The 23,512-nt window shown below is 38.7% G+C and overlaps 1 protein-coding gene across 1 annotated transcript in view; it reads right to left on the minus strand.

The window, feature by feature from the left end:
* The window catches only part of MYO5C (myosin VC), a 1,763,334-nt gene that overhangs the window by 837,622 nt on the left and 902,200 nt on the right, over window positions 1-23,512 (minus strand). The window contains exon 16 of the mRNA XM_044078824.1: window positions 12,840-12,920. Within this exon, the coding sequence (XP_043934759.1) occupies window positions 12,840-12,920 (81 nt within the window). The remainder of the gene's footprint in view (window positions 1-12,839; window positions 12,921-23,512) is intronic.

Consider the following 23,512-nt stretch of genomic DNA (forward strand, 5'->3'; position numbering starts at 1 on the left):
GTTTGCGCTGAACCTGTCAGCTAGGACATTGGCAATGTCTGTGGTTTCGGTGTATTTTTTGTCATTTTGGACCAATTCTGAGCATATCTGGGAATTCCCACCCAGGTTCCTAACATAACTAAAGAAAGCCTTGTGATTATCCTTAGTGTCCTGTGCAATTTTTCTCTCGAAGCTGGCCTTAGACAATTTTATGAGTGCCCGTAGTTTTTTGCTAATACTGATCAGAGATGCCTTCCCTTTTTGGGATTTTGCTCTATCATGTAGTAGCTTCCTCCTTCTACTGTATAGTTTGTTTATGGCTGTGGTCCACCAGACAGGATGCCTAACTTTGGAGGATTGGGTCTTGGTTTTACTTGGGATTGCATGATCCATGCATTCCTGAAGGTGTTCATAGAATGCGTTTATAAAGGATTCTGCAGTCTGGACCGTATTTTCCACAGACCCGGGGGCTTTGAAGGATTCCACCTCAGTTTTGAAGAGTGTGAAATTTGCTTTAAAGAAGTTTTTCACTGTGGTTTTCTGGGCAGGGGCTGGGTTCGGGATGTGAATATCTAGTGAGATTAGTTTATGGTCTGATCTTACCAGTGAGGGATACACTTCTGGTCTGGAGCATAGAGTCCCCATGTTGGTGATGATCAGGTCCAGTATGTTTTCCCCTCTTGCAGGAGTGGCAACAAGTTATTCCATAGCATTTGAGTTTATAAATTCTAGGAACCTTTGGGCTAGGGTGTTGGAGCTAGAGTAATGCTCCCAGTCTATGTTAGGGTAGTTGAAGTCGCCCAGTATAATGGTGTTTGGAGAGACCTTCATATTTTCCAGTTTTCTCAGGAAGGCCGAGTGGGATTCCTGGGTTTGGGAGGGTGGTCTGTAGCAGGCTATAAACTGGAAGGCAGTTTTACCCACTGTTAGTTGCACATGGATAGTCTCTGATGCTTTGTGCTGTGCCACCAACCTGGAGGTGTGGGTATCTTTGAAGAATATTAATACTCCCCCTCCTTTTGTGGTTCGGTCCAAGTTTTGGGGCCAAAAATCATGGTATGAGGTATAACCTGGTAGTGCTGGGGTGCTCTCGGAAGCCTTGAACCAGGTTCCTGTTACTGCACAGATATCGATGTTCTCCATGCTAAGGAGAGTTTCAAGTGCGTGCATCTTGAGGTTTAGACTTCTGGCGTTGAGTAGCATTACTCTTAGTTTCTTATCCCTTGTGATACCTATGGAGGTGGGTTTGTCTTTTGAGCCTTGCCTAAAAAAGGCACTATGGGGTGGCAAGAGCCTTTGCCAATATCCAGCCCAGGGTGACAGGTGCAAGCCATCCCTAGCGAAGCATCATGGCTTGTCGAGCATGTCATCCCAGGCAGACAGGCATTGGATCCCCTTTGAATGACACCAATACTTAAGCCAATTGTTGAAATTGATCATCTTGTCTTCATATTGTGGCATCATTCTAGGTGAAGGTATGATGCTACTCAAGGTCAGGGTCATACCGGCCTGGGCTATATGCTCAGAGAGCTCCTCTATGTCTCTTTTCATGTAGTCCAGGAAGGTACGTCTCAGGTCATTCACACCAGCATGGACAATGACTGAGTCATATTTGCATTTGCCTTGGAGTGACCGGAGTGCTTGTGTTATGTGGCGGATCCTAGCACCTGACAGGCAGCTCACCGTGACCTTCTCCTTGTTCAGCCTGGTAAGCGGGACGTCAGTGTGCCTGACGATAGAGTCACCTATTACAAGTGTATCAGGTGTGTTGTTTAGCCTTAAGGGCTGTGACTGTTCAGCACACTGGCTTTGTGAGCTATGTGTTGCATGTGTTTTGTTTTGGGGTAGCGGTTGCCTGGGTGTCTGCTTTGGAGGTCTCTGCTGCTTAGGCAGATTTTTATTTAGAGCCTCCGAGTATGTTTTTCTGTGTTTATGTGTTTGGTTTGCTGTCGTGGTAGGTCTATGTGAGACTGGAATTGTAGTGAGTGTGGTTTCCTTCTCCTCCTGACTGGTTATGCCAGTACTGAGTTGAGAGAGCTTAGCCTCCAGTTTGGCTATATGGTTGCATCTCTCACATGTGTTGGAATTTGTTGGGAGGAGGAGAGGGTTGTCTGTGTACATGAGGCAGTTGTGACATTGCCTCAAGATTCCCAGATTCACCAGCTGGACCGGAGAGGAGATTGACAACTGACCTTTGGACGTGCTGGAACAGTATTGGGAATTCCTTTATAATTGAAAAAAAGGGTCAATGGGGAACAAAGTACTCAAGGGGAGTTTGTGAGGGTGTAGTGCTTTTAATGTTTTAGTGCTGACTTACATAATTGCTTTAGTGAGCAAGTGCCAGGCTTTAGAGTGGGAATAGGGTGTTTATTATGAGAACTAGATCAGTTCTAATGGAAAAAGTGAAGAGCAGACTTTGTGGAGCCAAGAATGGTTTAAACCCAATTAAGTGGTGCTGCGCTATGCGCAAAATCGCGCAAAGCCACGCTAAAGCGGGTTTTATACAGGGGGACTTGAAAGAGCTAGAAATTGGCCCAAAATGGCCAATAGACTACCAGATTCTTGTGCTGGGAACACTCCTCCAAGGATAGATAGGCTGCTCCAAGCTCCCCACTGCCACTGGTGAACAAAGAAGCCTCCCTTTATCCAAGAAAGGAAATGGGCAACACAGGAACTTTCCAAAAGTCCAGAATACAGCAAAGCCTGTATTTGGACTACTCTAGGTCAGGAAAGACGGGAAACAAGGATATTTTTTTTTTTTTTGCAACAAACAGCAGGAAAATGCAATAAATATGTAACACAGGCTAGACCACTTGAGTGTGTAGCCTCAACAGGTAAAAGCAACAAACAGGACAAACTTTAAAAGTGCAGGTGTAAAAACAACTTTAAACAGTTTAAAACAGTTCAAGAAGCAGAAATATTTGCAGTTTAGCTAGATCGGACAGTTGCTCAGGTAGTAGCAGGAAAAAAAAACACTTTTATCTGGTTAGCAGTCACTCTTTTAGCCTCTCTGCTGCTAGCACCACTCTGCAGGACCACAAGGAGCTTGGCTGAGTAGTAACAAGCGCAAAAACCGCGCCAAAGTGGGTTTTATACAGAGGGACTTGAAAGAGCTAGAAATTGGCCCAAAACGGCCAACAGACTACCAGATTCTTGTGCTGGGAACACTCCTCCAGGGATAGATAGGCTGCTCCATGCTCCCCACTGCCACTTGTGAACAAAGAAGCTTCCCTTTATCCAAGAAAGGAAATGGGCAACACAGGAACTTTCCAAAAGTCCAGAATACAGCAAAGCCTGTATTTGGACTACTCTAGGTCAGGAAATATGGGAAACAAGGATAATTTTTTTGTTTATTTTTTTTTTTCTTTTTTGAAACAAACAGCAGGAAAGTGCAATAAATATGTAACACAGGCTAGCGCATTTGAGTGTGTAGCCTCAACAGGTAAATGCAACAAACAGGGCAAACTTTAAAAGTGCAGATACAAAAACAACTTTAAACAGTTTAAAACAGTTCAAGAAGCAGAAATACTTGCAGTTTAGCTAGATCGGACAGTCGCCCAGGTAGTATCAGGAAAAAACACTTATCAGGTTAGCAGTCGCTCTTTTAGCCAAACAGACCTATGTGGCACATAAGGGTATTCACATATATCAGCACAGGTGTGAATGGACCTCTAAGGGGCTGGCTACCATGACATAGATGCTTGTCAGAGTACTGCAGTTTAAGCAAGGTCTGCCTGTTGTCATACAGAGTGTCATTACAAAGCAGCATTGTGACCAAATGTCAGTCTATATCATGGACATTCACGTTTTTACACCAATTGATGCTTAAGTGACTTCAGGAATTTAGTAACAGTGATCTTTTCCCCAACACAACCCAAATGACACACAGCCCACAAACTCAGTGTGCCACTCAATCACAGCCCATAAGGCATAACAACATACCCAACACTCTAGTCATAAGTGACTCTATATAGTCAGGCACACTGATGTTCCACTCACCAGGCTTAACAAGGAGAAAATTACTGTCAGCTGCTTGTCAGGTGACAGGATCCGCCACATAACACACACACACACACAGGTCATGCCACAACAAGTACAAATATGACTCTGTCATTGTCCATGTTGGTGGGAATGACCTGAGATGTACCTCCCTGGACTACATGAAAAGAAACATGGAGGAGCTCTCTGATTTTGTAGCCAGGCAGGTATGACCCTAGCCCTGCGTAGCATCCTGCCATCACCCTGAATTATACTACAGTACAATGATAAAATGATTGACTTCAACAATTGGTTAAGCTTCTGGTGTCATTCTAAGGGGCTCCAGTATCTGTCTGTCTGGGATGACATGATTGACAGACCACGATGCTTTGCCAGAGATGGCCTGCACTTGTCGCCCTTGGGATTCTGGATACTGGCTAAGGCTCTTGCCACACCTATAGTGACTTTTTTAGGCAAGGTTCAAATGACAAATTCACCACCGTAACAGGTACAAGCAAGCAAAATCTGAGGGTAATGCTACTAAATGCTAGAAGTCTAAACCTCAAAATGCATTCACTCGAGGCACTCCTTAAAGTGAAGAACATTGACATCTGTGCAGTGACAGAGACTTGCTTCAAGGCTCCAGAGAGCACCCCTGCATTACCAGGCTATAATTCATACCACACCTTTTGGCCACCTAACCTGGACCGAAACACTAAAGGTGGAGGCGTATCCATATTCATTAAGGATATCCACACCTCCAAGCTAGTAGCTCAGCATAATGCATTTGAGATTATCCAAGTGCAACTATCTCTGGGCAAGACTGCAATCCAAATTGTAACTTGCTACAGATCCCCCACCATGCCCTAGGATTCCCACTCATCATTTCTTGATACACTGGAAAATATTAGGGTACAACCCAACACCCTAATAATGGGCGATTTCAACTACCCCACCATTAACTGGGAAAACTACTCATGTACCAACTCTTTTGCTCAACGTTTTCTGGAATTTACAAATTCTAACACCTTGGATCAACTTATCCACACCCCCACCAGGGGCACCAATATCCTAGACCTGGTCATTACCAACATGGGCGACCGGTGTTCCACACCAGAGGTCAATTCCTCTTTGCTCAGATCTGACCACAAGCTAATCAACCTAAACATCCACATTCCGCCCCCACCCCCATTAGTGAAACCACTGTAAAAAATTTCTCCAAAGCCAACTTCATGCTTCTTAAGACAGAAGTGGCAAACTTCACGACACCCATGCAGATGGACAATAGAGGTACGACTGCTGAATCCTACACAAATGTTCTTTATAAGTACTTAAATGAGTGCATGGATCATGCTATCCCTAACAGAACCAAGATGCTATCCTCCAAAAAAAGGAAGCCAATCCGGTGGTCCCCTGCCATAAACAAAATCTGCAACAGACGAAAGAAGCTGTTGCAAAAAATGAGTAAAATCCCATGACTGAAAGAATTCCCTGGTTAGCCTCAGTAAGAAGCTGAGATCCCTCATAAAATCCTCCAAAGCAAATTATGAAAACAAAATCACCACTGATTCTAAAGACAACCACAAGGCATTCTATAGCTATGTCAATAATCTCAATGGCAACACTCAGATCTGATCTGAGTTACAGCACAATGGCACTAAATATACAGAACCAACTGATATTGCCAACATCCTGGCAGATAGGTTCAGTGCTAACTTTGCCCCCCCCCCCAAAAGGGCCCATCTCTGTACCAGAAGAATGCAAAGTTCCTGCAATCACGGTTGCACAGGTAAAAACCACACTCTCCATAGCTAAGAACACAGCATCCATGGGACCTGACAACATCCCAGGCTGTGTTCTACATGAACTAGAGAATGAACTGGCACCCCATCTAAGCACCATGTTCAATCATAGCCTCAACTCAGGCTTTGTGCCCACTGAATGGTGCACAGCGATGGTTATCCCACTCCACAAAGGGGGAGCCACCATGGACCCTGGGAACTACCGCCCCATTAGCCTAATGAGCCTGGTCTGCAAGGCCATGGAACGTATCATCATGGAACTTATAAACAAAGACATTGGTAATCTCCAAACTCTGGAACCCACCCAGTTCAGGTTTGTAAAAGGCAGATCATGTCTCCTAAACCTGACTGACTTCTTTGAAGCAGTCACCAAAGCTGTAGACGAGGGTAAGGTGGTTCATACAGCCTATGTAGATCTCGCCAAGGCTTTTGAAACCATCCCCCACACTGGAATTATTGATAAGCCCACTAAACTAGGTATAAATCCCTATGTCACAAGATGGGTTGCCAACTGGCTCACTGACAGGACCCACACTGTGAAAGTAGCAGACTCCAAATCCGACTTCAGACCAGTGACAAGTGGAGTACCACAGGGTTCAGTCCTGGGTTCTCTCTTGTTTGGTATCTACTTTTCTGAAGTACACGCTAACACAGAAGGTCTTTGGCTAATGAAGTTTGCAGATGACTGCATACTAGAAGCCATAACTGAAACTCCTAACGATGTGGACAATCTACAAAAGGGCCTCACTGAGACAGATACCTGGTGTCAAAGCCATGGCCTCAAGCTCAATGCCAAAAAGTGCATTGTCATCCCCTTTAATAAAAACTCTGTACCCATGAGCTACCACATAGGTGGTAGTCTACTTAACACCGAAAGTGTGACAAGAAACCATGGGACACAGGTGGAGAGTAGTCTCTCCTTTGATAATCGCATCGCCACAGTAGTCAGGAAATCCTTCTACGTGGCACACCTCATTACAAAAGGTTTCTCATCCAGGAAAAAAGAGGTCATTGTTCCCCTCTACTCATCACTCATTAGACCCATTATAGAGTACAATGCCCCTTTTGCTATGTACCTCATAAGACATCTACAACAACTGGAAAGGCCACAGAAATACCTCACAAAGAGGATTACCAGCCTCAAACAAATGCCCTACACAGACCATCTAAAAAAACTCCAGCATTACTCCGTCGCCTATCGCCTACTCAGAGGCAATCTCTGCCGAACGTACAAAGCTATGTCAAACCCAGAGCTGTTGGGCATGCTCCACTTAAAGAAATCCCAGTCCCTTCGAGCTACATGCTCTAGGAACCTAAACTTTGGCACCAAAATAAACAGAACATGCTGGAGGGTTGATTCCTGTCCCAGAGACTTCCCATACTCTGGAACAAACTACCTATCTATATCAAACAAAGCTCCTCATTAGCACTCTTCCAAGAAAAATCTTGATGATTGGATGGGAAACAGGAAATTCACCCCGGGGTCACCTCTGTGGCAATGCTCGACAGGGGCACAGGAAAATAATTTTCTTGGATGGCGAAAGCCAGGGTACCTTTTTGGCTAGGCTTGTGTAGGCCCTAGGGCCAATAGCCTAGTCCCTACCTATGAACTAATAAAGAGCTGCCAATAATTTCTTTATGGATTTTTGTTTGTTACTGGTTACCCCTTAAGGTTATAGTGCCTTTGAAAATCAAGGCTATTGTCATTTTTTTCAGTACCTGATGCATAGATTTAATTGTTGTTTTTTGTTGCATTGCACTTTGGCTGCAAGCTCACTGTTTATGGTATTTGAAATTGGTACTTCTGAGTGCGATTTATTAAAACAGGTGGGGGTGCCTGATGAAAGGGATGTGGTTACATTTTGCAGGGGATATGCCTTCTTTGTCAGGAAATGGTAGATGCAAAGACAGCAACATTAGTATAATGTGCTACTATGGGTCTGTAAAAAACAAGGTTATTGTGAATGCTACCAAAACTCTGCACTCGAGCTTTGGCACCCCAAGAATACTTAAGGATGTGGTTGCCTCAACACATCTGATCCTCTGGGTTTCCCAGAAACCAAAACTCTTCATCACTGATAACCAGAATTCAGGCTTGATCCCCTCACATACATTTAAAGGGCATGTGGATTTCAGTACTGAAAGGGCATTCCACCATCTTAAAATGTCAAAATTAAAAAAATAAATCTGCTAACATTCAAAGCAATAAAACCAAAAGGCTTAAATCCCTTCATACCAAAAGCAAAAGTTGCCCTCTCTCTAAATGCCATTGTCCCCCCCCAAAAAAATGCTGCTATCTTTCAAACTGCAGAGAAAAAAAATCTGTCATTTTATCTGACTGTAGAAAACCTTACTACCAGATGCTAATGAGAGTGAAAGGTCTGTCAAGTTACAGGCACAGCAGCTCGACTATTTACCTCACTTACATTTAAGCTTAGCCTAAAACCTAATCTCCTCCCTTAGTCACAAAATTACACCATCCTCATCATTAACCCCCACTGCCCCATTTTATACATGGCGACTGGGTGTCATGTCAGCCACTGCCACCTCTCAGTTAAATGCCGCTCTCCAACCTCCTTTGGCAGTCATACCTGACTGTCTCAGGTCTTTTCAAATAAAATCCATCTATCTCTTTGCTGGAAACCCTCATTTCCTCTTGCCTTCTTTCTGCCGATTCCCAAATATTCACTATATTTTCTTCTGCTTCCCTGTTTAAGTGCCCAAATCACTGTAATCTGTTCTGTTTTACATTCTCTGCAATTGGAGCTACATGGGATTCTGCGCTGTTGTCCTCATTTCTTCGTCTGCTCAGTGCATCCTACCACCTGTCTCAGGCACTTCAACACCTCCAGCTTCCGCAACTACTCTGCCTTCACTGCCCAAATTTCTGTACTAAACAGTAGTTTTTACTCATTGGGTGCAAAAAGCTTAAATGAGGTTCTGTTCACTGCAATACATTAACTGGCTACTTAACTCTTCAAGTGACATTGTGCACAGATGCATATGTTCTCCACCTTAAAAGTTATTATCCAGAAACCTTATTATAAAGGCAGCTAAATTCAGACACATGGTCACCTGAAAGTAACCTTGATGCTTCTACTATAAATCTGACAAAAGTTGATGCTTTAACTTCTCTTATTAAACAACTCCTTGCATGGTAACAGTGCTTCTATCCATATGGAAAGAAGCCTCTTTGATTCTAGTTTGACCTCCTCATTCAGACTTCCCTTCTACTCAACTACCATCCCAGAAACTTGAAGCTGATTACCCATTCCACTATTTTCCCTTCTATTTCAGTTTTCAGCTTCTTTTCATTTCTCTTCATTTGCTGCCATTGCATCTGTCTTATCTGCACTTGGTCTCAGGAACAAGAAATGTTGACACTTATGACATCTACTTTTGGTACGGCCTTAGAAAAAATCATTTTCATTTAAATATTACCTACAATTTCAAAACATCTTCCTTAAATGTGGGAAATTATTTGGACTACCGTAATTTCAAGTTTAAGTTCGTTAAGCATATGAACACTTTAAACGAATATACATGCTTCAGGTACATGGTCACTTCCCTATTTTGCTCCATTACATGTATATGGAGTCACCTTAGATTTGTCAAACAATATCGAAAGTGGACTTGTTGTATCCAAGTAAACTGAAGTGGGTTTCCTGTTTTCCTGACTGAATCACTGTAGTATGCTTTGAAACATCTTTAACCAAATTTGGAATATTTTATTATTTCTTCATATTTTACTATAATAGTTATAATTTATACAATATAGTTAATGTATGTTTTGATTCAGTCAAAACCATATACTTTATACAGTTCTTTAAGTAACTACATTATGCTGTATACATTTGTTAGACTAAAAGTATTTGGTTCGTAAACATCTTGCTATATGTATTCACTGCCTTGCAACACATGCATTATGCTCAACATATTATGTTCACTGCCTTGTAATACCTCTGCATTTTTGTATGTACTGGTAACTGCCTTTCTGCTCAAGTCACTGCTGAAGATGCTCTTGGACAAGCTGACCTACATGGGTACAAAAAGTATAAACGAGGTTCTGCTCACGGCAATATATTAACTGGCTACTTAACTCTTCCAAGGACATTATGCATAGATGCAAATGTTCTCTACCTTAACAGTTATTATCCAGAAACCTTACTATAAAGGCAGCTAAATTCAGACACATGGTCATCTGAAAGTAACCTTGATGCTTCTACTATAAATTTGACAAAAGCTGATGCTTTAATTTCTCTGATTAAACAACTCCTTAAATGGTAACAGTGCTTCTATCCATATGGAAAAGTTGACATGCAGACATATTTTTGCAGGTTAATGTTACTTATTGCAATTTTAACATAACCATCACAAAATAAACAACCACACAACAGTTGTATATGCTGTTATATTAAAACATTCCCACAACAGTTTCTTGTCCTTATAGTTTGCATATGAATACCCCAGAGATGGGCTAAACAAGGATATGCTGGGGCATTTATGCTTTCCCTATCCATGCGGGACATGGCTGCTAAACTAAGGGAGAATTTGTGGTTACCATCCATTCTTCCAAATAACATTTGAAAATAGTATGATAAATACTTTGTTTTATGTGAAATGGGCAAGTCCAAAGAAGTGATATTCTCTGATACATTTCCTTCCCTCCATCCTGTTCTACTTATGTTACAAAAGAGATATACATCTCTTGAGCTGTTTTTATGCCCTCACTGGACTTGTGAATGTGCAGTAGAAAGTCTCTGAGGTATTAACAGCTCAATGCGGACCCCAGTAAAACACCAGTTTGCTGCATGCAATATAAATTTTCAAAGATTCTGCCTACAGTACCATCTGGAGAAACTTCTCTCTCTACTGTCCATTCTTGACCCTCTCCCTGCTCTACAATTAATTTTCCAGCCTTTTCATATCTTGAAGAAACTGTATGTAATGTAAATATAATGTTGTTTTACACATATATTTGTCCAAATAATGTTTAAATATAGTAAGAAAAGTACTTTGCTTTATGTGGAGTGTACGACTGTTCAAAAAAGTGGTATTCTATGTGATACATACCTACCCCTCTAACATATTCTATTCATTTTGAAAAACATATTAATATTTCAATTGAGTGTTTATCATACTATTGGGCTTACAAATGTGTAATATGTCTGACAGAAGAGGGTATGCTGAAGCTCTACATGTGAAACTAAAGTTGATTCCCAAAACCCTGTACTATAATGAGAAAAGGGACAAGGCCTTGAGATGGCCTGAATTCTATTTATGATTTTTTTTTTTTGTGAGAAAGCATTGTGGTTACTCTAATTGTTGGACTCATACACATTGAAGGGGACATTACATTCAGTGGATGGCCTAATGAGTAACAAGTGCAGTGGAACAGTTACATCTCTGGACTTGGAGTGATACCATATCTATAGATATAAGCTCCGCATTGAAAAAAGACTTCCTTACAACAGTGTATATATGGGGATCAAAGGGCATTTCATTGTCCACATGGGTTACCACATCCTTAACTACAGGATCAATTTTCATGGGAGCGCTGTCAATATGACAGATACAAGAGGAGTCATGCTTGCTGAAGGATATGATTATACACTTCTTGCCATTTAGTTTTGGTCCATAGTTTTGACATCAGCTACTTGTTTGGGAAAGATCTTCTTGGAGGATCTTTGTGCCCTCTAGGGATCTTACAATGGCACCAAGTTTATATTTGTCTGCAAACTTGTCAGCCACAAACCCTTAACATTAGCAATGATCTCTAAGGAGTAAATTCTAAAGAGGAATGACCCAAGGACTTAACCCTGAGGTACACCTTTACTGACAGATGCTTTAGTGGAGAAAGAGCTGCTCACCCTAACTTCCTGCGTTCTACTTTTGAGACAATTTTCTATCCAGTGAGTTACATAGGGAGTGACATTTAGCTTTAGAGTTTATCTACAATATCAGAGTGTGGGATGTTGCTAAATACCTTTGCAAGGTTCAGATATGCAGTGTGCATTGTTTTGCACTCATCCATTGCATCAGTAACTTTTTTGAAAAAGTTGACCAGGTTAAATAAGCAAGACCTGTCCTTGATGGATCCACGAATTTGCCCCGCATTACCACCCATGTCCCTAATGCATAGGGGAAACATGTAAATATCCCAATATATCCTTGTTTGGCTCATCTCTGATTTACTGATATGAAAAATATAAGGTCTGGAAACTACAGCGGGGATATAAGTGCACGTTTCTTAAGATCCTCACAGATTAATAGCCTAGCAAGTATCAAATTGGGCTGGGTCAAAAGTCTGCAGGTTACCTATATCCTTATCTATTAATTCACCATGATCCCGTCCATAGCCTTACAGATGAGACTGATCAGAATTATGGTTCTATAATTACTCGAGGGCATTGTAGCCCCACACTTGTGCAACAATCTATTTATACTTACTATTTATAATCTGATGATGGACCTCTGGATAGTTCAGTCTTAAACATGTACCGGTATACACTCTGGTGGTGCTCTGTTTAATGTGCAATATAGAAATGTATCTGACTTTTAAAAGTACAGTGTATACCAGTCATTGTATTTGCTACTGTGCCAAAGTTGTGGCTGTGAAGTGTCTATTCTGGATAAGTAAACTAACTCATTGTCAAATATAAAATGATAATGGAACTTACTTTAGAAACAAGAGAACAAGGTCATGACAGGATTTACCTATTCAATCCTTAGTAGTTCCGGAAAAGGTGAAACTGAAATTGTGACTTAGTGGAATGGAAGGAAGTTAAGTCACTGCTGGTCAGATTTGATTTTTTTTTTTTTTTTGTTACAAGCATATCAGCAGCCCATGAAAGCATTTACAGCAAACCAGAAGAAAGAATGAAACTGTAGTGTAATGCTTATGAAATCAACTTCATTAAGTAAATGTCCGTCTCACATCTGACTTGGAAATAATGGAATGTTACAGAGTTACGAGTGCTACAAATCACAGATAAATAATTATGTTCAAGATATGAAGCAAACCCTATTAGTTAATTAAATACATCATCATCTTAAGAATGTGAGTGTCAGTAAACTTACCTTGTGGCTTTCTTTAAGCCTTCATATGCAAACCAGACTTCCCCATCTTCATTAAGCTGTTGTAGTTCTTCTGGAGAGAGCCTGGGGAATTGAACACACAAAGAAATTACTTCACTATGTACATTTACACATAAATACGTACTTTACTGGTAGTTATTTTTGGTATGAATCAGCTGCAGTACCTTATGAACAATCTAAAGTAATTCAGCTGAGCCCTCCTTCTCCATGTCCACATTTGCTATCAAATTCACAATTCTCTAAGCTTTCACTGCTTGTGCATGCTGTTTCAGTTCAACCTCAGTTTTTCTCCCGTAATATCACTAAAGTGAGCATGGAAGATGAAAGCAAGGTATAATGCACCAAAACTGGTTATCAGTTAAATACAGGATGGTCATCCGAACATATGCAGGAAAATACAGCACTCCCCATTTTGCAGAACTCATGTAAAATCTGCATCTTATGCTTTTGTCAAAACAAAATCACTGAGATGAGTTAATACCTATATGAATGGAAAATTAATGAGGTGACTTCCCCAAAAATATTACAGTGATGCCGACCACATGTAAGATATCCATAGTACACTGAGTAAGAGATTTTAAGCAACAGACTACTTACCACTATAAAACAAAATTGGACAAGGGATCTGCAGTCAATTTATTTGTTTAATTTTCATTTGTTTAATGGGAAAGTATGACAGAGTAAAACCTCTTTTCAGTGGAGGCCCAGTGAGAAAAGCTCCACAGAGTTTATAGTTTCATAACAACGATTAAAAAAAACTTCCCTCAATAGTCTTTTATCATACTAATGTAGTCTTAAATGCCAAAGGAAATATATGTGCTTTAAGAGTAACCCTAAAGAGGCAATATGAGGGAAGTGGGATAAAAGCAGGTAAGTGTGTTGATTATGACAAGTAAGTTTCCAACAAATGTTAATTGAACAAGAAAAACTCCCAATGACTTGTATCCCTTTTTCATAAAACTGCTGATTTTCTTTTTGTTTTATTCCCTTTTATTTTAATTTGGTGTTATACAATTATTAAACTTAACTTGTCACAAGGCTATATCTACACACTTTGAGTAATTAAACAGAAAAATGTCTGCCCTTAGCATGAATTCAACATTATGCATGTCATTTTCAGTAAATTGCTATGGTTTTATGTCCTACAGTCACTTGACTTTGTAGACTATATTATGTTTAAACAAACACTGTACAGTATTAAGAAATGTCTTTCAGATTTTATCATAGTCCTTCCTTTTCAGAAGCTTCACTTACTTCACAGGCTTGTTATGGTTAGGACATAAACTGGTTTGCATGTGATAGAGTTTGTCCTTCTTAATATAGCCATTATAATATTACACCTGACATACAGAGTACGCATGTGTGTATATATATATATATATCCATCTATCTATATTATACATAAATACACACACACACACACACACACACACACACACACACACACACACACACACACACACATATATACATGTGCTTAGGTTTCACTACACACTTCTATATTAAAAATAATGTTTAGCACAGAAATAAATCTGTACCAAGCAGAAGAAAGTTCTGACTCCACAAACAGATACATCAGACCTCTGTGCTTGCCATATTACTAGTAAACTGCATTTCCATGTACTCTGGTTTAACTAAGAGAGAAGCAAAAATCACTATGGTGCTAACTTGCGATGAAAACAGTGTGCTTATACTTACAGTTGAAATGCTTCATTAGACTGGCACAAAACCATAACGGCTTATAAGCATGGATGTATATTACGTTATCAAACTTTTAAAAGGTTGACCATCATATGGTCGAAGCCATATGATCGAACTTTTAAAAGTTCGAAAAGCAAAAAAAATAAATAAACAACAAAAAAAACCTACCTTACCATTTTAAGAAAGGAGGAAAGCCGCCCTGAACCCCCCACACTCTTTAAATATACCTACTCCGAGATCACACTACAGTGCAGGAAAGGGAAATCTTCCCATTATGCACTGCACAGAGATCTCCACTGAAACGTTCACATTTTTAAAAGTGTAATCATATGGTGTCGACCATATGACGTTCGAACTTTTAAATTTTTGATAATGTAATCTGTGCCCCATAAATACTACTCCCAAGAGGTGCTTTTACAAAAAAAGAAATGTGAAAAATTTAAAAAATACTGAATAATTCAACATTTTAAGCATTTTATATGTCACTATTATTTCCTGTGGGGAAAATGAAATATTATAGCAATAACTCACATCTGGGTGTGGGCAATGTTGAATTTAGCCACGGTCAGTGTGGTTTGGTCACAAGGGCAAAAATAAAGCCAAACATGGGTAAATCCAGTGTTACCCACACCCAGCCGTGCGTTATTGCTATTACACAATGGTATAGAAAGATTAGGTTCATAGATTAGATGATATTAGTTTGTGTTGTGTTTGTGTTGTTGTTATTTAGGTTTCTGTTTCTTTTACTACGTATTCTTCCACTTTCCTGAGATAGGGTTTGGGTTGGGAGGGTGGCTTAACGGCTAAGGTCTTTGCCTTACAAACACAAGTTGCAGGGTTTGAGTCTCACAAGGGATAATTGGCTAGGCTTAAAATGTCTCGTAAGGGCAGTTAGCTTAGTACTAAACTATGAACCTATGAACTATGAAAATAGTCCCAGACTTTTAGTTCAAATTTGTTTATTTTAAACTATTTCAGAAAAATTGGAAGAAATACAAAATATAACAAACAGAAACTAAAATAACATGTGTTTATGGTCAATCAGGCTTCGCCCTTAAAAGTGCTGGACTGAACAATGCTATGATGCAACTTTTGGTAGGAGCTTGAAGAGAAATTGCTGTGGCTGGATTTGGTTAATATTGTATTGAAGCAGGAAGTTTTCATGGCATGTTTCTGTTTTTGAAGTGGTTGTGTAGCTCTGGGACCGAATTCCCTAGATGGTAGGGACCATGTGTGCTAATCCATCCATCCATTTACAACTCCTTTTTTTTTTCCATTTTTGCACATGCAGTTGGAGTGTCACTACTATAGTGATAATCATCTAGAGCCAAAATTTACATTGCTGGGTGTCTATTTCTGCCACGGTAGTTCATTCACACCACAAACTCGCATGCACACTAATTCCTTGCAGCTTTTTTTTTTAAGAAACCATTTTGTGTCTAGAGTCAACGTTTACATCACTGGGTGGATATTCATGCCACAGTAGTTCACTGACAGCAGAAACTCGGATGCGCATTTACTCCTTGAAGCTTTCTGTTAAGGAACCATTTTGTGTCGTCTACAGCCAAGGTTGACATCAGGTGGCTATTTCTGCAATGATAGTTCACTCACACCACAAAATCACAGGCAAACTAACTCTTTCAAGCTTTCTTTAATAGAACTGTTTTGTGCCATGTAGAGCCAAGGTTTACAATGCCAGGTGGCTATTCCTGCCGCCATAGTTCATTCACACCACAAACTCGCATACACAGTAACAGTTTTCAGCTTTCTGTTAAGGAGCTGTTTTGTGCAAAGTATTTTCTTTTATGCTGTAATGGGCTGTCTGCTTTGAACTGTTGCACATATGGAAGGTGTTTGTAAGCTAATGTGTCAGTGGCAACATTCTGTACAGAAAAAAAAAGTCAGGCAAATATTTTATTTTTTTTTTTTGAAGTTATTTGATTTTTCTTGTATACAGAATGTCGCAACTAACTTCATAACTTACGAATACGTTCACCATGTACATGATTGCTGCATACGCTGATAGGAAAGTGCAGCTGACCAATGATACTTTAGTGGCTGGACTTTTCCTGTTGGTATATGTTCAACTTACAATGGGCACTCTGGTTTGTCTTACCAATCAGTGTTCTTGTTTTCAAATATTAATGGCCAGCCACTGTATAATTGGAATTACTTCATAGTTTTGCAACAGAATATATATTACTACAAATGCCCTGCCATGCTTCAATGCTTCTTCTGACGTTTTTTATATAAAAAAGCAAAAATTAGCAACTGACTCTTGAAATCTGATTCTGTAAAGGCAAATTCAAGATATGATTTTTATTACAGTTTTAAACTGTTGGGATTATTTCATTTACACACTGACTTTCACTGGTTATGGATTTGCCATGGGTAAAGGCACAAAGGGAATTATTTTTTTTTTTTAAAGTAAACTTGACCACAGCAGGTTTACATTTTGGAAGACATGTGACTATTAACAAGAGAACAGACAGCAAGTATAAACAAACAAAGGTATTATTTTTCAAAAAATGTCTTGATATGCATTTTTTACCTCATTTATGGATGGAAAGAGCAGTAAAAAACAATTGTACTGATGCAATTTAGAAGAGTATCCACATGGCCACTGAATCTGTGTGTGTTTGGCATGGACTTTGAGAGTTGTGGTCTCTGTTTTTCACAGAACAGTCATGATTTTACAGCTGTGTTGGAGGGTATTAAAAACTACAAATGCCCTGATAATTCAAAGAAAAATTATTTTTTCATAAGCACAGCTGAATAGCTCTTAACCGTACCTCAAAAATTGGAGAGAGAGGCTATAATATTCAGCTTCATACAGGCCATTTTCAATACTATGTCTACAATGGCTAAAAGAATGGCATAAGTGATGCCAAAATGATAGATATGGATCAATGTAGTTTTGTGGAAACATTTGACAACAGTAACAGAATACTGATGATCCAGAGGGAAGCAGAATGTAAGAAAATACCACTGTTTTTGACGGATCTTGATGCAGATAAAGCATCTTGACAGAGTAAGATGGGACTTTATGAGCACAGGGCAATGGAAGTATTTGCATTACCTGATAAAATTACAAGGCTGATTAGGAGGATACATTAGGGATCACAGGCAAACATTAAAATGTGTGGGGTCCGCTCTGAAAATCTCTGCTTGAGCATAGGAACTAGGCAGGGGTGTTCTCATTCCCCATTATTTGCATTAGTTATAATTGGTATGGTAGTCAAGAAAAGCTGGCTCTATTTGCAGATGAACCAGAAAGGGAGATTACATTGTTGTAGAACATTTTAAGACAGTTTCACATCTTTACAGAATACAAAATTAATGAAGCTAAAACAAAGGCAACAGTGACAAAATTATTCCCCACCCATGAATTGGTTCAGCAATATCCACATTTATGGGGACATGATAAAATTAAGTACTTATGTGTTTGGATTAAAAATTATTCCAGTGGGGCAAATAAGGATATGTAGAAAGAGAATAAACAAAAAAATAATACAAAAACTATGAAAATGGAAGCTCTGTTATATGGATGTTGACAGCAAGATACAAGAAGTTAAAACGTTTTTAGTCCCTTTAGTCTTATACACAAATCAAGCATATTTTTATCAACCAGAGGAGAAGTTGTGGATAGCAATTAATAAAGAGCTGAAGGATTTTATCTTGGAGGGGAAGAAGTGGGATATGTTGATTCTTCCAATAGAACAAGGTGGATTGGGATTACTCGGTTTGAAGGGGTACTTCAAAGCAACACAGTTAAGGTTTCTAGACATAGCACAAGCAGAAAACTTTAATTCAAAGTGAGAAGAGATAATGATACAGTGGGAATCTCAAGAAACAAGGAGACACTGAGATTTTGGATGCAGATCGATAAGAATAACAATAATCATACAGAATATTATATTCATATAGTAACAGAAAGTATTTTAAGAACTAAGCCAACATGGGAATGAAGAAAGGAGATTCTGCCGATAGGGATGATTGCAATTAGGGATACAAACAATAAGCAAGAGGGGGCTGGATGTTATTGGAGAAAACTGGAAAAGGAACCAAGGTATTGGGAATAAATAACTAGAGAGGGAACGGTAATACAATGAGGCGACACCAAGAATGTATTTGGATTGCAGGTTAGAGACTGCCTTCCCTATCAAGGATTGACAACAGAGTATAGGCAAAGAGAAAGAAATGGGGGGGGGGTCCTAACTGAAAGACCAGCACTAGTAGAGTTTTAGTAGCATATAGAACAAAAGGTGTGGTTAAGAAAGGAATAATTAATACAGCATATAAAATACTGCATGATAAAAGAATCAATAAGAGGAGCTTGAAAAGGATTAGGAAGAGAGATTTGATAAGTAATTCACAAAGAAACAACGGGGGATAGATGTATGTCTCTGAAATATGCAATGAAGTCTAGAAGATTTAGGATCTTTGCCTCAACCTGTTTACATAGGTATTTTTATATTCCCAGTAGGCTCCAAAGAATTTTTCCTCAGGTAGAGAGCAAATGTTGGAGGTGTGATGGGGAAGAAAGAGGTATCTGTGAACATTTTTCTGGGAGTGTAATGAGTTGGCAGACTTTAAAGATTCTCTGCAGACTAATCTGTGAGAGACACTGGGTGAGCAAATTAGTGTAATTAAGGAAATGATTTTTAAGCTATGATACAGAATCGGAATTGCGTACACATGGAAAGGCCTTGCTGAGTCTAATTACTGTGGCTGCCAAAAAAGCAATTACTAGAACATGGAAATCAAAAGCTAAACCAACTTTACTAAAAGGAGCAAAGACAATAACAGAGATAAAACAACTGGAAATGGGATCTTTAGAAAAGGGTAGGAGCAAATCACATAGGAAAAATAGGAATTGTGGGAATGATATATGCAAAGGAGGAATGAGGTTTAAAAAAAGGCAGGATTTGAATGAGCTGTGTGATGTTTGACTGACAATGACTGTAGAGATTATAAGTGATGTATAATGTTTGCAACTACAATTGTGTCAACATGTTGTAATGTATAATGTTTGCAACTGAAATTATGTTGGTATAGTTTATTTTCATTTATATAAATACAAGATTCCGTATGTCACAATTGATAATTTAATAAAGATGTTTCTTGTTTAAAGGAGAAAAAAACACAAACCAAAAATAGAAGGAGCACAGCCAAGAAAACTTCCAAAGCACTGTAATAAAGCCCAATATGGAAGGAGAGGCCACGAGGAAATACTGGATGTTCCTCATGGCCTCTCCTTCCATATTGGGCTTTATTACTGTGGTTTTGAAAGTTTTCTTGGCTAAGCTCCTTGTGTTTTTGGTTTGTGGTTTAAATGGAGTGGTTGGAGAGTGCAGGGGAACAAACAGAGGTGTCTACGGGCAGTAATGGAATCGGACAGCTTAAAATGCTGTTTCTGAACTCGGCCAGCTGGTGCCCCATGTTGTGTCTCAATGAGAGAGTGGAAAGAGAAGCAGAGACTTCCGGTAGAAGTGTGATTCAAAATGATAAAGAAAACCTAGCTGCTTCATTCCCAACTGGATTTCCTTTGATTTTTCAGTCTTTACCTATTGAAAAAGCCATTAACAAGAGGATTTGTGAAGGGGCAGCAATCATACCTAAAGAACAGAGAATGCAATGGCGTAATTCAGGTGACTGTAACTTAAGACTTGGGGGGAAAACCAAGGGAACATTGCTAACGTGTTTAATTTATAGGAATGGATAAAATGCACTGACTTTCCTTGTAACCAAATGCAAATGGATCATGTAGATGAAAGAAATAACACAAAGCTAATTTGAATTTATTATACGATTATTTATTGAAGTATAAAACTTAACCATGATAATAAGTATTTAAAGCAATGCCTTGAACTCAAGATAGTGCCAAAAGGACTAAGGGTATTTAAATACCCAAATAACATTACAGAGCACTGTGAATTGTTTAAAGAATTGTTACAGATTTTTGATAATTGTGTTTTTTCTATTATAAGAACTATCATTAAAATGAAGTAGACATGGAATGGCTATACAAGAAAATTGAGGATATTAAAAAAATAATTTTAAATGATTTACTCTTCACAGTAGAGGAAGAGAAAGTAAAATATTTTAACATCAAAGATAAAATTGCTGTAAAATGTACATTTATTTTTAAGTAAACAAAAAAAAGAAAATAAATAGAGATAATACAGAGTACAAAGAGAATAGAAGTTACCCTAAGCCCAAGCAAGCTGACAATAAGCATCTTAGAATTATGGGTGGATATGGTAATTATGACAAAAGGGAAGAGTGGGTAGGTAATGAAGAATGTACATTTAGAGAAGATAGGCAAGAACAAAATGTTGAGGCAGGTAACTTTAATTTAAACTTGCAAGACTCCCTAGAGTTCCCCCATCTAAAAAGGTCAGAAAGAATAAAGAACAAGCCCGTGGTACATTACCAACATTACTGGGGGGGGGGGGGGGCAGGAATCGGTGGTAGAAAGGACCTTAGTAGAAAATAATAGCATCAAGGAAGTAAATAGTATTTCTCATATAGGACATGTTCATTCATTTCAAAATTTCAATATATTTAATTGCAGTACTGCAGAGCGGAATGAAAATTATTTTAATTTATTTATGAAAGGCTGAAGTTTGTGCCCAATAGAAAATGTGATATTAGTAAGCTTCTTATAGATCTGAAATTATTTGTGAGAAAGAAAAATTCTGAAGTAATGACAGAGCTACAAGGGAGGAAACAGGTTTTAGAAGGAAAAGCACCTTTAATCCCCCACTACACCCTCAACTTAATTTTTTTTGAGAAAGTAGTGGAGAGAGAATCAAGGGAAGCATTAAGTCATAATAAAGTGCATTCTAATCCTTCCTACGAGGAGAAACAACTATTAGACAAATTAAGTAAGAATCATAGTATTAGAGTCATGAGACCTGATAAAGGAGGGGAATGGTAATAATGGACAATATGATGTACATGGCTAAAATGGAAGATGTTTTGGGTGATACAGATAAATATCAAAGAGTATCTATCAATGAAATGAATACAGCCTATTCTAAAATTGATTTAGGCTTAAGAAAATTATTATATGATTAATTGATAGATCCTACATTATTTAATTATGTATGGATAGAAAAAGCAGTCACCCTGTCCAATTTTGGAATATCTAACGTCTATAAGAACCTAGATAGTCCCCCCCTTAGACCAATTGTAGTGGCTAATGGCTCTAAGACTTATGCCTTGGCTAAATATACTGATCTTCTTTCTTCTTCTTCTTCTTTCAGCTTTTCCCGGTTAGGGGTCGCCACAGCAGATCATCTGTCCGCTCATGATTGGCAGTGGAGTTTTACGGTGTCGAGTTGCCAGCCCGGCGCCCAACCTTCCACAGAAGGCACACACACACTCACACCTAGGGCCAATTTAGAGTGTCCAATTCATCTACTGCATATCTTTGGGATGTGGGAGGAAACCGGAGCGCCTGGAAGAAAACCCACGCGACCACAGGGAGGACATGCAGACTCCTCACAGAAGGCAGCCCAGCTAAGAATCAAACTGGAGAATCTCTTGCTGTAAGGCGGCAACGCTAACTGCTGCACCACCGTGGCCGCCCTACACTGATTCAAAGTGAAAAACCATATGGATGGAACAAGAAGAAATCCTAAAAGATTCATGGGATTTTTTTAAATCCATAGAACAGAGAGATTATAACGAGAATATCATTTTTGTAACCATCGATTTAGTAGACTTGTTTTCAGTTATTCCTCATCAGGTAGGAATAGACTGGATGGAGAAGACTCTGCTAGAAGCCAATACACTTACTGACAGAGATTTTTGAGTTGTTATGGAAATGATTGATATGGTCCTAATTAATAACTAAATACATTTTGAGGGGGAGTTTTTTAAGCAAATTAAGGGAGCTGCTATGGGGGCATGTTCTGCCCCAGTTATGCTAATATAGTATTAAAAATATGGGAAAAGAAATATATTATTAACTCCCCTTTTAAAAATTGTTGGTGTCTATATAAAAGATACCTTGATGACTTGTGTATCTTTTGGTTAGATACAAGAGAGAAATTGGAAGAGTTTTTAGAATATATTAATAAGACCACTAATTTCTTAAGGTTACACATAATATATCTACAGAAGAAGTAAACTTTTTAGATGTTACTATACAGAAGGATGCAATTAATAGTGGGTTCACTTCTACTATATATATAGAAAGAATACATTTTCTAATTCATACTTATATTTCATTAGTGCCCATCCTTACAAACAAAAAAGAGCCATAGTGAAAAGTTAGTTTGTCTGAATTTTTAGGATGGTATCTGAGGATATGACTTTAAAAGAGTGTGAAGTTTTATGAAACATGTTTTTGGATAGGAAATATCCCCTTAAACTACTTGATGGAGTAATTGTGGAAGTTAGGGAAGGAAGGAAACAAAGATTTAATCCGATTCTAGGAAAAGGAATACCCAAAGATAACCGGTTAGTACAGGTGGATATAACTCAAGAAAACAATGGAAATTTTAAAGGTTCTTTCATTATAAATTTTAATAGTGAAGCAGCCCTCATTAAAAACGTTATTACAAAAAACTGGAATATATTTTCAGAACTGTCTGATCTGGAGAATATTTTTAAGCAACCATTGATCTTTACCTAGAGGAAGAACAAGAATATGAAAAATATCTTAGAACAACAAAGCCAGAATAATAGGGGAAGTAGTAATAATAATAACAAAAAAATGGGCACATATAAATGTGGTAGATGTCCCATATGTTCATATATTAAAAATGGAGAGAAAACCTATCTAAGGAGTAGAGACAGATTTTTGTATGGAAAAAGTTTCTCCTATTGTGAGAGTAAAGGTGTTATATAACTGGCTGAATGTAAATGTTGTCCGGCTTTCTATGTAGGAAAGACAGAAAGGATGCTAAAGAAAAGAATATATGAGCATTCATATGATATCC

The sequence above is a fragment of the Protopterus annectens genome, chromosome 7.part1, assembly GCF_019279795.1.
Source record: "Protopterus annectens isolate FY-2018-M chromosome 7.part1, PAN1.0, whole genome shotgun sequence".
NCBI classification, from domain to species: Eukaryota; Metazoa; Chordata; order Ceratodontiformes; family Protopteridae; genus Protopterus; species Protopterus annectens.